The 14,886-nt window shown below is 38.8% G+C and overlaps 1 protein-coding gene across 9 annotated transcripts in view; it reads right to left on the bottom strand.

The window, feature by feature from the left end:
• ZMYM2 (zinc finger MYM-type containing 2) overlaps positions 1-14,886 on the bottom strand; it is a 93,829-nt gene that overhangs the window by 28,589 nt on the left and 50,354 nt on the right. For 8 of the 9 annotated variants that reach the window (XM_042868481.1, XM_042868487.1, XM_042868488.1 and 5 more), the window contains 4 exons: positions 14,017-14,167; positions 13,120-13,235; positions 7,408-7,524; positions 6,663-6,813 (listed from right to left, as the gene is read on the bottom strand). In XM_042868481.1, the coding sequence (XP_042724415.1) occupies positions 6,663-6,813; positions 7,408-7,524; positions 13,120-13,235; positions 14,017-14,167 (535 nt within the window). The remainder of the gene's footprint in view (positions 1-6,662; positions 6,814-7,407; positions 7,525-13,119; positions 13,236-14,016; positions 14,168-14,886) is intronic. The other variant, XM_042868489.1, reaches the window with a different exon arrangement.

Raw genomic sequence — 14,886 nt, 5'->3', positions numbered from 1 at the left:
ATTCACAGTAATACATACAGAAATATTCACAGTAATTCACAGTAATACGTAACTGTAAAGTAATTCCAGAAGATACATATACAACCAAGCTCTAGTTGGAAACAACATCCACACAGCCAGATTCTTCCACTCACAGCATCCCACAAAAACTGACTCTTCAGCTTTTCTGCATGCATTTGTCTGGAAAGCATGGATCTGCTTCCCTCAGCACAGACAACAGCCTTCACTTGATGCTTCTGCAGTGAGACAGCCTATTAAATATTTCATAAGGGACTTTCCTGGTTTTAATACGTTCCTTTCTACCTTAACTTCCCCTTTCCTCCTTTAATCAGCGAAAGAGTCTCTTACAGTAACAGAATTTGTAATAGTCATCTGCAGCTCAAAAGTATAATACCAGACTAACAAATAAGAAAATGTGGCCTGAACAACTGCACTGTGCCAATCTCAGCTTGTTCACAAAAGCTGCCACAGCTCAATTTGATGTCAGGGACACTCCATAACAGATTTTGTTTGTAACTGTCAAAGCATATTGTACTCTCTCAGGAAAACACAGGCACCTCAAAATCCCTCTGAAGATGGCTTCCATTTTGTACTAACCAACCAGTGGACAAGCACTGTTTTCCCTCATTAGCAACATGTCTTCTGTGTTAACAGATTTTTGAGAATCATAAATTCTACAGCATTTAAGATATCCTGTTTTTCATTTGTTCCATTTTGACATGATATTCCAATTCATCGGTGAATAAATCCTCAAAAGAAAGCCACAAGGAAGCCAATACTTCGAGTTAGTTCCTAGAAAGATATGTCATGCGTTGCCAAAGGATGCAGTCAAAAGCAAAAGCAGACTCTAACATAACTGTCAAAGCTGAAAAGATACCATATTTTAATACGGTAGGTCACTGTCAGAGCTGCAGAGCAGGAGATAACAGCTCTGTGAAGCACAAACCTGAAAGCTTGTCAAAGAAAATTATTATGCAAAGTAGTTAAATGTGATATAAAATTTTACACATACTCAAAAAAATACCACTTTTTCCTGTCAATACATTGTATACTACTTACCAACCTTTGATAACTTTATGAGGTCCCTTTGCAAAATAGCACGTAATTAGGAAGTTGCAACTAACAAAAAATGGTCAAAAAACACGCGCTTTGTTACCACCTCCAAGATTTTCTATGCATGATTTCATACATCAGTATGAAATAAATAGCTGACACTGTAAACTTAATTTTGGCTGTAATTTCTTAATGTCTAATTTCAGGTAATTTCTTAACTAGCTGTGAACTTTTCATATACAAGCATTTCTAAGTAGTTGAAAGCATCAGTGTTTTGGCTCTTCTTAGTATCTGTAGTATTTGCACATAAATGTAAAAATCAACTAAGCATTTAATAACATATTTAATGAACTGCATCTGAAAAGATGCCAAGCTGAAATCCACAGTGCTGTAACTAAATAAGTATCTTTTCTAGACATACTAAGATTAGAACTCATAAATTCCTCAATTTTTTTCCACTTATCAGCTCTGCAGTATTTCATAAAGGGTTATATCCTATTTAGATGAAATATTAAATCTTGCAGAATCCTGTACTTAGATGCACATAATTCCCAGAAACATAAAGCATACTATCAACTTTATTATACTGTTGTTGGTTTTCTAGTTGAGCTTTATCTATATTACCCATTTGAAAAGAACTCTGAAGCACTGAATAACTGAGTTACTCCACAGCTTATTGACCCTTATCCAAGAAGCAGATTACTGCATGTGAATCAGCGTTACTAAAATTAATACTATACATTATTGAAATGTCTGTGTTATTTTAAATCACAGCACTTAGATCTATGGAGAACATGAATTATATGCCAAATAAGTCTCTGAAGAAAAAAGTGAGGGAGATGCTTATTATAAAATATTTCCTTTGCTGGACTGCCAAAGACTGACTTCCTCTTTAAGACCTGTAGAAAGGATCCCGTCTTCAATTGCCTATCATGCGACTATACACACATAAAAATTCACAAAGACCTTAGAACATCCCGTTTTAGCACATCCCCCTCCTGTTTATAAGCTCCCTTCAAGTACTGGAAGGCCACAATGAGGTCTCCTCAGAGCCTTCTTTTCTCCAAGCTAAACAAGCCCAGTTCCCTCAACCTTTCCTCACAGGAGAGGTGCTCCAGCCCTCTGATCATCTCAGTGCCCTTCTCTGGACACACTCCAAGAGCTCCACGTCCTTCCTGTGCTGCCCCAGGCCTGGATGCAGTGCTGCAGATGGGGCCTCACAAGAGCTGAGTAGAGGGGGACAATCACCTCCCTCTCCTGCTGGCCACCCCTTTTTTAATGCAGCCCAGAACACAGTTGGCCTTCTGGGCTGCAAGCGCACACTGCTGGCTCATGCCCAGCTCCTTGTCCACCAGGACCCCCGAGTTCTTCTCCGCAGGGCTGCTCTCCAGGAGATCTTGCCCCAGTTTGTACAAATACCTGGGATCGCCCTGACCCAAGTGAAGCACCCTGTACTTGGCCTTGTTGAACCTCATTAAGTTCACATGGGCCCACTTCTCCAGCCTGTCTGGGTCTCTCTGGGTGGCTTCCCTTCCTCCCAATGTACCGACTGCACCGCTCAGCTTGGTGTCATCCATAAACTTGCTGAGGGCGCACTCGATGCCATTGTCTGTGTCACTGATGAAGATGTTGAAGAGCACCGGTCCCAGGACCGACCCCTGAGGGACACCACTTGTGACCGGCCTCCACCCTGACACAGAACCATTGATCACTACCCTTTGGCTGCATCCAGCCAGCCAATTCCTAATCCATCAAACAGTCCACCCTTCAAATCCACACCTCTCTAATTTAGAGAGAAGGACGTGGTGAGGGGCCATGTCAAAGGCCTTGCAGAGTCCGGGTAGATGACATCCACCACCCTTCCCTACTCCACCCTATCTGTCACTCCATCATAGATGGCCACCAGATTGGTCAGGAATGATCTGCCCTCAATAAAGCCACACTGGCTGTCCCGAATTACCTCTTTATCTCCTATGTGCCTTAACATAGCTTGTAGGAGGACCTGCTCCATGATCTTCCCAGGCACAGAGGCGAGCCTCACCAGCCTGTAGTTCCCTGGGCAGTTCCCTTTCTTAAAACTGGGAGTAACGTTTTCCTTTTTCCAGTCACCAGGGACTTCACCAGACAGCCATGATTTTTCAAATATGATAGAGAATGGCTCGGCAACCAATCAGCCATCTCTTTCAGAACCCAGGACGGATATCATCCGGCCCATGGACTTACACATGTTCAATTTCATGAGGAGGACTCAGACTTGTTTTACTGTTATAGCGGGACAGAAACCACTCCCCACACTCTCACCTAGAGGCTCATGGTCCTGGCAGACACGGGAAGCCGGACCACCCGTGAAGACTGAGGCAAAGCACTCATTGGGAACCTCAGATTTTTCTACGTCTGAGGAAGCCAGCTCCCCATTACCTTTTCTCAGAGGGGCAACAGACTCGTTGGCCAGTCTCCTCCTGCCTACGTACCTGTAGAACCTGTTGTTATCTTTCACATTCCTCACCAAGTTCAGCTCCATCTGTGCCCCGGCTTTCCTAATCCTATCTCTACACAGGCGGACAACAGCCCTGTATTCCTCCCAGGCTACACAACACTGCTTCTGCTTCTTGTACATTTTGCTCTTTTCTCTCAGTTTAATCTTGCAGGTCCTCGCACAGCCACATCGGTTGCCTGCCTCCCCTGCTCAATTTCTGTTGTGGGATGGAGACCTGTAGTGCTCTCAGAATGATGTGCTTCAAGAACTGCCAGTTCTGTTCTGTACCTATGCTCTTAAGAACAGTTTCCGAGGGGAAAATGTGGGTTGAATGTGGTACCAGAGTTTACCCATTTTGTAAGTGCGTGGAAATAAAGAAATGCTTGCATGTGTAAAAAAACCTCAGGTCTGAAAAAATACAAGCAGAGACTGATGGCACTTTCAGTATTCCTAGGTACACATGAGCAGTCAAGTGATATCTGTGGTTTCCCATGAGTTTGCTTGAAGATGAATAATCACTCTTAAAGGAATTTCAACATCATCTGTTTAGCTTCTTCTGATTTTACTTAGAGGCTTTTCTCTACAAAGACAGGTTTGAAATTGGCCAGAATTTTCCCGCTAGAGTTTGATTTCTTCCAGAAATGCAGTACCTTTTGTGACTTTGGTATTTCCTTCTCAAATCATAACACAGCATCTTCTGGTGAAGAATAACTATATGCTCACTGAAATCTTTGCTGCTGGAGTTTCTTGAACAGTTTGCAATAACAAAACTAGCATGGGCAGCCTTTTTCATGACCTCACTGATCTCTCACTGAAAACTCTCTCCATTATCTAACCTAAATCTCCTATTTTTTGTTTAAAGTCATTCTCCCTTGTCCTATCACTACCTACTTGTGTAAAAAGTTGGTTTATCTCCTGTTTATGAGCTCCCTTTAAGTACTGGAAGGCCACAATGAGGTCTCCTCACAGCCTTCTCTTCCCCAGCCTGAACAAGCCCAGCTTCCTCAGCCTGTCTTTGTAGGGGAGGTGCTCCAGCCCTCTGATCATCTTTGTGGCCCTCCTCTGGACCTGTTTCAATAGCTCCACAATTTTCTTGTGCTAGGGGTCCCAGGTTTGGACACAGTACTCCAGATGGGGCCTCATGAGAGCAGAGTAGATGGGGACAATCTCCTCCCTCTCCCTCCCTGACCATTCCTCTTGATGCAGCCCAGGATGCTGTTGGCCTTCTGGGCTGTAAGCGCACACTGCTGGCTCACGCTCAGCATTTTGTCCACCAGAATAACCTAGTTCTTCTCCACAGGGTTGCTCTCAGTAAGTTCTTCTCTGAGTCTGTACACATACCTGGGATTCCTCCAACCCAAGTGCAACAGTCTGCACTTGGCCTTGTCGAATCTCATTAGATTCACATGGGCCCACTTCTCAAGCCTACCCAGGTCTCTCTGGATGGCATCCCTTCTTTCTGTTGCATCAACCGCACCTCTCAGTTTGGCACTATCTGCAAATTATTGAGGGTGCATTAGATCCTGTCATCTGTGTAATTGATAAAGATGTTAAAGAGCACAGGACCCCAAATGGTCCCCCTGGGGGTGCCACGTGTCACCAGGCTCCACTTGGACATACAGCCACTGACCACAACCCTCTGGTAAATAACCAGTTTTCCTACAGAAATCAGGGTGTACTTAGTGGTGCTTTTTACTACATTATCTCTGTTATCCAGTGATTCTGATAGTCACACCAAGCCAATAAACTCTGTTTTAATGGTAACATTTGATGTATTTGCCCTCAAAGATCATCTCTGCTCTTCAGATGGTAGTCCACCATATGCAGATTCAGGACCAAGACTAAGTCTTCCAACAATGGACTCCCTGCATCCAGTAACTGTATTTATGCAGAAGAGGATGCGTCATTCCTTCCCCGAATTTTCCAATAGGAAATACAAATCCCTGCTCATTCTAAGCCTCCTCAAAAATTGTCTCTATAGAAGTACTAATGTTGTACAGTTTGGCATGATGAATCTTACTGACTTCATTGTGACAGTCGCTGGGATTTGAAATTAGGAAGTCTAAAGAGTCCACAGTTATGCTAGTGTATTCTGTAATCTACAGGCTCAAAGAAAGTTGCTCTCATATTTGAATATATTCTATTGAATTGTTATTCACAGAAACAATTTCTAGCTAGATGTTATTGAGTGTTGCAATATTCTGTAAAACTGGGCCTTTCGTCCTTTTTCATCTCCAGCTATCACTTTGCAACTCAGAACACAAGAATGTAGTGATGGTGAAGACATCTATGCCACCATCACACTCCATTCAACAGAAACAAAAGATTCCAAAGTCCAGAGCTACAACAAATACAGGAAGGAAGATGCCTCCAGCCACAGACTCCACTCCTCTCCAGGCTAACAGGATTCTTCTACAAGTAAATCGGAAGCTTATTAAATGATAGTGAAAGCATTATCATCCCATTTACTTGAAAAAAAAAATTACTACATCCTCAAGACGTAGTTAAAGTCCTAAAATACCAGTTATCAAAGGACAGTTCGCCAAAAGTGGAAAGATTAAGACTATTTTCTGTTTCTATTATGACAATATTTTGATGCAACTTTAAAAAAAATCTATGCAATTTGTGTAGTTTTTGTCTTTGTACAGTTAGTTTTCTTTTAGAAAACCCATATAATTATTCAGGAAAATTACAGTGACACTACTCAACCTACATCAACAGGTGTCACAGAAAGGTTAATTAAGGAATAATTCCAGTGTTAATGCAGAAGGAGTTTCCACTGTTGTATTAAATTTAAAAGATATGACCCAAACAGAAATCTTGGTATTACTCAGTGTAGGTAGAGTGGGTATAGGTTCTGCTGCATACATTTCAAAAAAAAACATGCTGTAATTCTTGAAAAACCTCAACAGGTGACCACAAAACTCATCAGCTCAGATGAATTAATAGGCACATATAAACTAATAATGATAAAAATTTCTGATTGAGCCTCAGGTACAACAGAATGAGTTGATAACTTACACTTTAACATTAAATACTGGTACAGTAAGTCAATTGCAATAAGATTACAATGACTAATACCTCAGGAAGACATACAAGCCAAAAAAAAACCCCAACTTAAACACGTACATACCTTCACTACAAAATGGTCTTTTGATGCCAGAGAAATTCACAGTCTCATGCAGTGTTTTCTCCTCTTGACAGTATTCACAGTATGTAACTATGCAGTGCAGTTTCTTATAATCATCAGAACATGCTCTGCTGCAGAACTGATACACTTTATTCTAAACACAAAATTACAAAGCATTGCGAAGAGGGTTAACATGAAATCTTGAGATCTGCTAAGTAGAATTGCAAATTTTTACATGCTGTGTAAATAAACATGAAAGCATACAATTAGGGCATGGTTTCTAATGCTAAAAATGAGCAGTGCTTACTCAAGTGCTACAAGCAGTCATCAATTTATATGAAAATGCTAAACAGAAAAATATGGCAGTCACTCTTGGCATATTCGCTTCTGTTACTTCTGTTTACAGAGCAGCGTAACAACAGTCTATTCACACAGCTATTCACTACAATAACCAAAGATAAAAGTAGATTACAAATTTTCAGCTGAGGTGAAAAATTACACTTTTCTTTAAATTCCACAGATGTGTTTTCATTTGTTACATGAACAAATAATACAGCTAACATGTTATCCGTATCAAAGTTGAATTACATTCTACAGAACTACAGATTTTATTAAATTCTTTTATTAACTTAACTTATTAAGTCTCCATGCTTCATAAAATAGCTATCTGGAAAAACCATATCACAGTTACAGATTTAAACTTCTGTAAACATTTCACCATTCTGAAAATGACAGAGAAAAACCTTACCTCCCATTCTAGCACTTCTGGCTTTGAACAAAAAGAACTCTTGCAATAATTGCATTTCAACTGAATATCACCAGGAGACACAAACTGACCATTTGTTGAAGACTGATCACCGAGAGCCTGAAAAACAAAAACATACATATACATCACTACAATTGAAGTTACTTTCAAAATGCACTATTTGATTAAGCCTGCACTGTTTCAAAATCTGGGAGTTTATCTACAAACACAGGAGCATTTCCAGGCAAAGCACAGCAGGTTAGTCTTCTGCCTTTTTCTCATCGTCTTAGATTTTCCACACTTGAGCCTTTATCCTTGCTCTACCCTAGCATTTTAGGTCATATTTCTTTTATCTTATGCTTCTACTGTCTGTTATCTAAGAAAAAACAAACAAAAAAAAACCATCCTCCCCAAACTGATCATCTGTTAATCACAAAATGCTTGCCTTATTTTGGTCAAAGAATTTCAGACCAAGACTTACAAAAATATTTTCAAATCCACACCAGACCAAAGCAGATAATCACCACCTTCCCTAATAATATCACTTTAAAAAATTAATTTTTAAGTAACAGGCCTTTAGTGATAAACCTGTATCTACTCAGATATGAGAGAACTAGCTAATATTTCTAGCTGGCTTCAATGACTGTGGCTGGAAGACACAATCTGTCAAACAGCCAGGCCGTAAACAATTATGGGTTTTAGATTGAGAGAAATGTCATAGATTTCATATGTATGGAATGTAGGAATATGAACTTAATATGTTCATATGTAGGAATAAGAATTTAATTTTGTAACTCGATCATTCACTTCACGCATTTCTGCAGCAATCAGTAGGTAGAGAACTCTATAGCACTAGTAGTCTTCCAGTAGGTCTTGCGTATACTTCCTAGACAATCTTTTGCACGTCCCTAAATCAACCAACCACTGGCATATTACTCATGGAACATTCAAGACAAGGTTTTTAGTGATAATGTACACCTGAAAAATCCAGAGTACAAATTTCTTATACACATCTTCTCTGCAAGTCTTCCCATACCATTCCCAACAAGATAGATCTATTAAAAAACAACATCTCAGTACACACATTTGTTACTACGTCTCCTTTTCACACCACTGAAACCATGAAAAACTTCTGTGAACAGAATACTATGCTTCAGACTGCCACGTAACTAAAACCTCGTCTACACTAAGACAAATAAGAGTGGTTGTTGACGCATATTCTCATGTAATGAGGCCAATACTGCTGAGTGCTACCTGGCATCACACAACAGATGTCCTACTTCTGTATTAAGAGTTTTACAGACACCGAAAACACATCATCTGTTTCCCAATCGTCCATTGTTCCACAGCAACTTTAACACAGTCTAATGTACATACGCAGCATTGCCAGATTTATCCCTCTACTCCAGCAAACCTCCCTGCAGCTGAGAGGTTTCCTAGTTTTTTGCTGCTCTAGATATGTAGCCTAAGAGCTGTACTAACGCAGGAGTCACAAAGGCATTTTGAGATCAAGATCCTTGCAGGTTTCCTCACAAAGCAAACATCGTTCTCAACGTGGGCTGCCACGTAGATTACATAATTGCAATGCAAAACTGTGTCAGTTCTGGTTGAAAACAAAGAGAAATCACAAAGCAAATATACCTACCGTATCCAGTTCATGAATGAAGGAAATGTAAAATAACTAGTAGATGTGACAATCCGTACAAGAATACTGAAGAGAAAGGAAGGAATGAAGATCAAATACAGCAAGTGCTCACCAAAAAAAAAAAGTAAACGTATTTTTGATGTCTGTAGTTACCATTAAATATGGCATCCCAAAGCTCTATCTAGAGGGCTAAAGCATAAAAAAATCAGGATTTTTGTTATTTTCTGATGTGTGGCACCTCTATCTCCTTTCATTTATTTTCCCAACTGCTTACTGCAGTGAAAATTCAAGCCCTAACCGGCCCAAGGGAATAGCAGTTTAAAAACTAAAGCTGAAGATATGAGAATCATGGACTTTTAGACTGTTTTAAATATTTTAAAGTTTTAAAAAAATTATTAAAAAATATTTTAAAGTTTTTAAAATATTCTTTAAACAGTCCAAAGAATAAATATAAAATATAATATCTTACACATGTAGATAAAATCTGAGCAACTGAGTATTAATGGTTCTGAAACAAAGTGTGGGTTGGTTTGTTTTGTGTTTTGTTTTTTAATCATAAACATGATTTTTTTTTAGGAAATCAGTGAAGAACTGAATTCACATCACTAACAGCTCTTAAAAAATAATAATAATTGTTAAACCAAGAGCTAATCACAACGTGATTTAGTACATCTTGAAGTTCCTATCACGTTGCTTACAATTAAGGACTGTTTCTGCACAGTGTTTGAATGAGTGAAGATAGAAAGCATGTAGTATTTTCACCATCTCGTCTTCCCCCTAAATTACAAGATTCTTGGAACAGAGACTATCTTTAGGAATTACCTGGAAACATTATTACACATATAGAATCACTGAGATAGTAAATTCATTAAAATCTTTCACAGATGCCCCTGAGCAGCAAGACTTCATTGATTCTATACTTGATCAAATACATACTTAAAATCAGATCCATGTATGCATGTACATCCCTGAATACAATCTTAAATTCTTGAGTCTGTCCTGAACAAAAAGGGCATGGGAAAAGCCAAGCAAAACTAAAAATCACCGTGCAGCCCTTTTCAAGCCTCAATACAACCACTATTAACTGCTGTGAGATGTCATATCACAACTGAACGCCAGGCAGACAACGCGCAGGAGCATTCTGAGAAGACCAGCGCAGCATTACAGCTTCTGGCCCGCCCGCGCCACTCCCTGTCGCCCCAGCAGTAAGTGATAGAAGGGTTATTCTTGCTTATAACAATGCAAAATCAAACTATGGAAATATTTACGAATGTAGGTGTACACGCAGAAGGAACAGCAGGCAATCTGACTGCGGCCATTTTCTTTCTCCAGTTCAAGTAAAAAAAGATTTACAAGAATCAAACTGTTCATTAACATGAAAGAGAAGCAAATACATACAAGAAATCTTTTAAGCAGAAGCATAATGTCACACATCAGGACTGCACACAAGCAAAATTAGATACTAGAAGTTAAATAGGGAAGGAACCAAACATCCTCCTTACCCTCACACACATGACCCTTCCAAGCTCAGCATGGAACCCTCAATTATTTTTATCACGATCAGATGTGGAACATTATTTATCTAACACACATGCCAAGCATCAGCTACATGCTTCCACTCCAGCAAATTCTTTTGAGAGAGAGTAAGAGAAAGCGAGAGAGATATAAGGAGTGTAAGGAAGAGCACTCGCAGACATCACCATGATGGTAACAGAGCACGACCCAACTATGAAAATAGAGTGAGCAACCAGCTACACACACACACACAAAACACACACACACACACACAAAAGTGCTTTTAACCCTTACACATACTGGTTCTACAATTCTTCAAATATATCTACAAACTAAAAAATAAAAGTTTTAGCAAGAATTTTCTGAAAACTTCCTAAGTTTTGACAAGATAGCTTTTTTTCCAAGGCTTCTACTTTTGTAAGACATTTGTACTAAGCCTCCATGCCACAAGACAGAAGTTAGCAATGTTATGCTTCCTTAAGAGACAAGCTCAGTACAGGACCTTGAACTGACTCAGTAAAGTTACTGACAGCAAAACTGAGTTAAAACAATACAGCTTCGGAGCAGTTCTGCCCTTGCTTTCCAACACCACCAACAGCAGCACAACAGAACAAGATACAGTCACACTGTTCTACTGCCAACTCCTCAACAACAATCACATCAATCAGACCATTTTCCCTTTCTTTACTCTTTATTACAGGAACGAATGCTGCTGCAAGCTATGTGCATGGGGGGAACACAGATACGGACATAAGGTGCACAACAAGCAATCTGGCTGAACCTACAGTATTTTAATAGATTAAAGCAACAACTAGCTAAAATCATAAGGTTATACATAAGATAAAATAACCAACCATAAAGTGCTGCAACCAAAATTAGGAATTAAAACATTGCAATCCATCCGTAAACCAAAAGGACTAAAAGTCTTTGCAGAAGGGAGGTACAGACCTTGAATAGCAATTATTTTGCTTTGAGAAGGATAACTCCTAACAGATTGAAGACTATAGAAAAAATAGCACAGTAAGAAAAATGGATTAATATAGTACCAGAAATGTAAAACAAAAGTTATCCTCATTAGTAAACAATGAAAAGTATGGAGAATCATCATATATCAGTTATTTTTTCAAAAGATCATTGCAGCAATATTCCAGCATGACTGAATAGAATGAATCCCATTCAGCCCCCAGTGTGTCTGATACTTAGGTATCAGACTTCCCATGAGCACACATGCTATACAATTCCCTTTCCACCTAAATACTAAATGAACAGAAGAAGCTCTTCTCATATGATCAATTCTTACCTAATGGTAAATACATTTTGTTCTTCTGAACACTGGATACATGGAAACTATCAAAAGTTAGAATCTGATAGACCATCTTCCTGTATTTGTCTTACTGAGAACTTACTGATACAATATTAGAGAGACAACACATAGTGCTGAAACCACATGAGAAGCATACCAAGGTTTCGGTAAGATCAAGAACCCACAATATATCAAGAGATCTACAGTTATATTCAATAATATTGCTAGATGCTGATTTCTCTGCAAATCTAAGAAGGTCCAGGCTGCATTTGCCATTCACCACCTTTATTTTTCTCATTCAAATAACACAAAGTTTTCATTTGGAGAGCCCTTTGGGCTGCAATCAATTGTAAGACCACACAGAATGAAACAGAGGTTGAATGAGCTTGCAAGTAAAATTAATTTTGTCTTTACATACTAGGAATATAAGAACAGTGCTACATGATGGAGGTTAAGGAAGCAATTAAGAGATTGGTTTGCAGAAAACTCCAAAATTTAATGAATGGGAAACCTCTGTATGGGTGTATCCAGCTCTTCACAAGCTGAACAATTACCAATCACACACCATACATTGTTTTTTTTACATACAGAAGATTAAAACAGTGTCTCTGAATTGTTCATTGATATCCTACACATTAATCATTACAATGCATTGTTACATATACTTTAAATCATGTTTAAATAGGACACTCTGAAAAAGCACAACAGCCTCTTACAGTGTGCTTACCATTAGGTTTGCAACACTCTGGTTTGTGGACATCACTTAAACAGCCAGTTCCATCCACGGAAGTTCTAATGACTTAGATCCTACCTTCCATTACAGAGAGTCACTATTCCTGATGTCACACGTCTTTGTTAGCAAAGTACATATATATATACACATGGTTCAACATGAGATCTCATTCTGTGACTGCAGTTAGCAGAAACGAGATGAAATGTGTTAATTATCAATGCACAATAGCAGAAGTCACCTCCATACAGAGGTTGGAGGGGGAAAAATAAGGTGGGCAGCGGTACTGGGTTGTGTTCTCTTATAGCATCAAGGAGAAACGCATTATTACCTTTTAGGATATTAGCCAGTGTTATTATGAAGCAGTAATTTCAAAAGAAATTGTTACGAGCCATAAGCATCTATGTTAATCAAAAGTCATAAACACGTATATAAAAGCAAATTAGTTTAATGTGCAAATACTTAACACAAACACAGGTACACAAATATTAAGGGAGGAAAATATTTAACACAACAGCTAACCTGAAATTTAGCTACACAACTGGAACTGCAAAAGTTGTACAGTTTTCCATCAGGCATTGTGGCTTGATACTGAGGTAAAGAGTTTCGTTTACAAAAGTGGCAAATAATTTCCATACCTAAAAGAAAAACGTAGTTTACAAACAAAATTAATACAAAATAGTAATGCAAGAAACACTGGGTTACAGATCAGCTTTTCAATGCAAAAAGCTAATTTTCTGTTTTCCAGCCAGCTTCTAAGTCACATAACACAAAAAATCTTGAAGAGGTTTTTTTTTGCTGAATTCTTCCATTAAAGCTCAGCACTAAATGTGAAACAGTACCACCTTCTACAAAACTCAGTAGAGCATTGTGAACTTAAGAGTCTGATGAACCAAGATTACTTCTCCTTTTCGTACTGAAGAACACAAGTTTTGAACTTTCTCATCCGTTTCTTTCACCCAGGTTAAACATCTTTCTCGAGAATATCTACAGACATTGTAACTACTTCCATCCTTCACCAGAAGACAAAATTTATCAACAACTGCTTGAGGAGATAAAATAGAGTGACTCCAAGTCAAGAAAACATTTATTTACAAGCATGGTAGCTGCACTGTCATTCTGTGGCAGACCAGAACACGTTGTGTCTCAAGCTTTTTCTATCTAAAAGCCTTAAAACTGCTGAAGAGTTCCAGAAATCATGCAACAAGGTCAAAGAGAAGCATCTTTCATGGGTTCCTCTACTGGTGTTAAATATAACACCATCTTTTTATAAAATCTACATTTAAAACCTAAAGTCACTAAGCTTCTTCACAGAGTCATCCTAAAACAAAATAACCCACTCCCAGTGTTCAAACAATAAACAAAAAAAATCCAGTCTACACTTATCAGTGATAAAAATCTATCATCCTTGTCACTTACTTCGTGATTCTGCATGTTTTGATTTGTGTGTGTTCATGCATGCAGTTGAGCAGTATGGCTCCAAATATCCATTAGGTCCTATGCACTGAGTCATGTCAAAAAACCTGCACTGAGCTCTGCAGCCAGTACAAGGTGTTAATTTGCCATATTTCTAAAACATAAAACAAAGCAAAACAATTCATTAGTTAAAACTATGTTTGGCTTTTAGTTTTACATTTTAGTATAACAAACAGAGGAAAACTTATTTACTTCTGCAGTTCTCTCCCCCACCAGAACGTCCCTATATTAACTGACTCTCACAGTCATCTTCTCAAGTGCAGATGGCACTATGGTTGGGTCTTTCCCTCCTGGAGGGAAAATGGTTAAAATTAAATTTCCGTGTAAAAACAAAAAACAAACACAAAGTCTGAAAAAATAAAATAACAGAATAACCACCCACCACCTACAAACTGCAAACTGTGACAGGAGAGTACAGGTTCTGATGAGCCAGAGAGTTTGAAACAACAGTTTCTCTCTCCTTGCTGGTGGGACAATGATTGTATGACAAGAAATAGCAGTTTGGCATGATGTAAATAATAGTGATAAACCTGGGGAAAAAGCATTCTATTCTTCACCCAAACACCCTAAATATTACTGAGTTGAAGAAGCTGCTTAATAGAAGCACTCACTGGAGAATTTCTCTAGCTTCTAAAGTCTTTCAGTTCTGGTCTGCCACACAGTAAATACACACTGCAGAGTTGCTGTGCTCCTCACCTGACCAATGTGCTGCAACTCCTCACACCCCACAATACACTGAATTCTGGCATCTCTCAAAAATGTTCTCCACAGAAAAGAATAAATGCTCTATAACAAGCAAAGAAAAATACTACC

The sequence above is a fragment of the Lagopus leucura genome, unplaced genomic scaffold (assembly GCF_019238085.1).
Source record: "Lagopus leucura isolate 7727_CA_CO unplaced genomic scaffold, USGS_WTPT01 Super-Scaffold_100001, whole genome shotgun sequence".
Classification (NCBI taxonomy): Eukaryota; Metazoa; Chordata; class Aves; order Galliformes; family Phasianidae; genus Lagopus; species Lagopus leucura.
The sequence above is the reverse complement of the archived record's forward strand: the minus strand, read 5'-3'. Positions and strand labels throughout refer to the sequence as shown.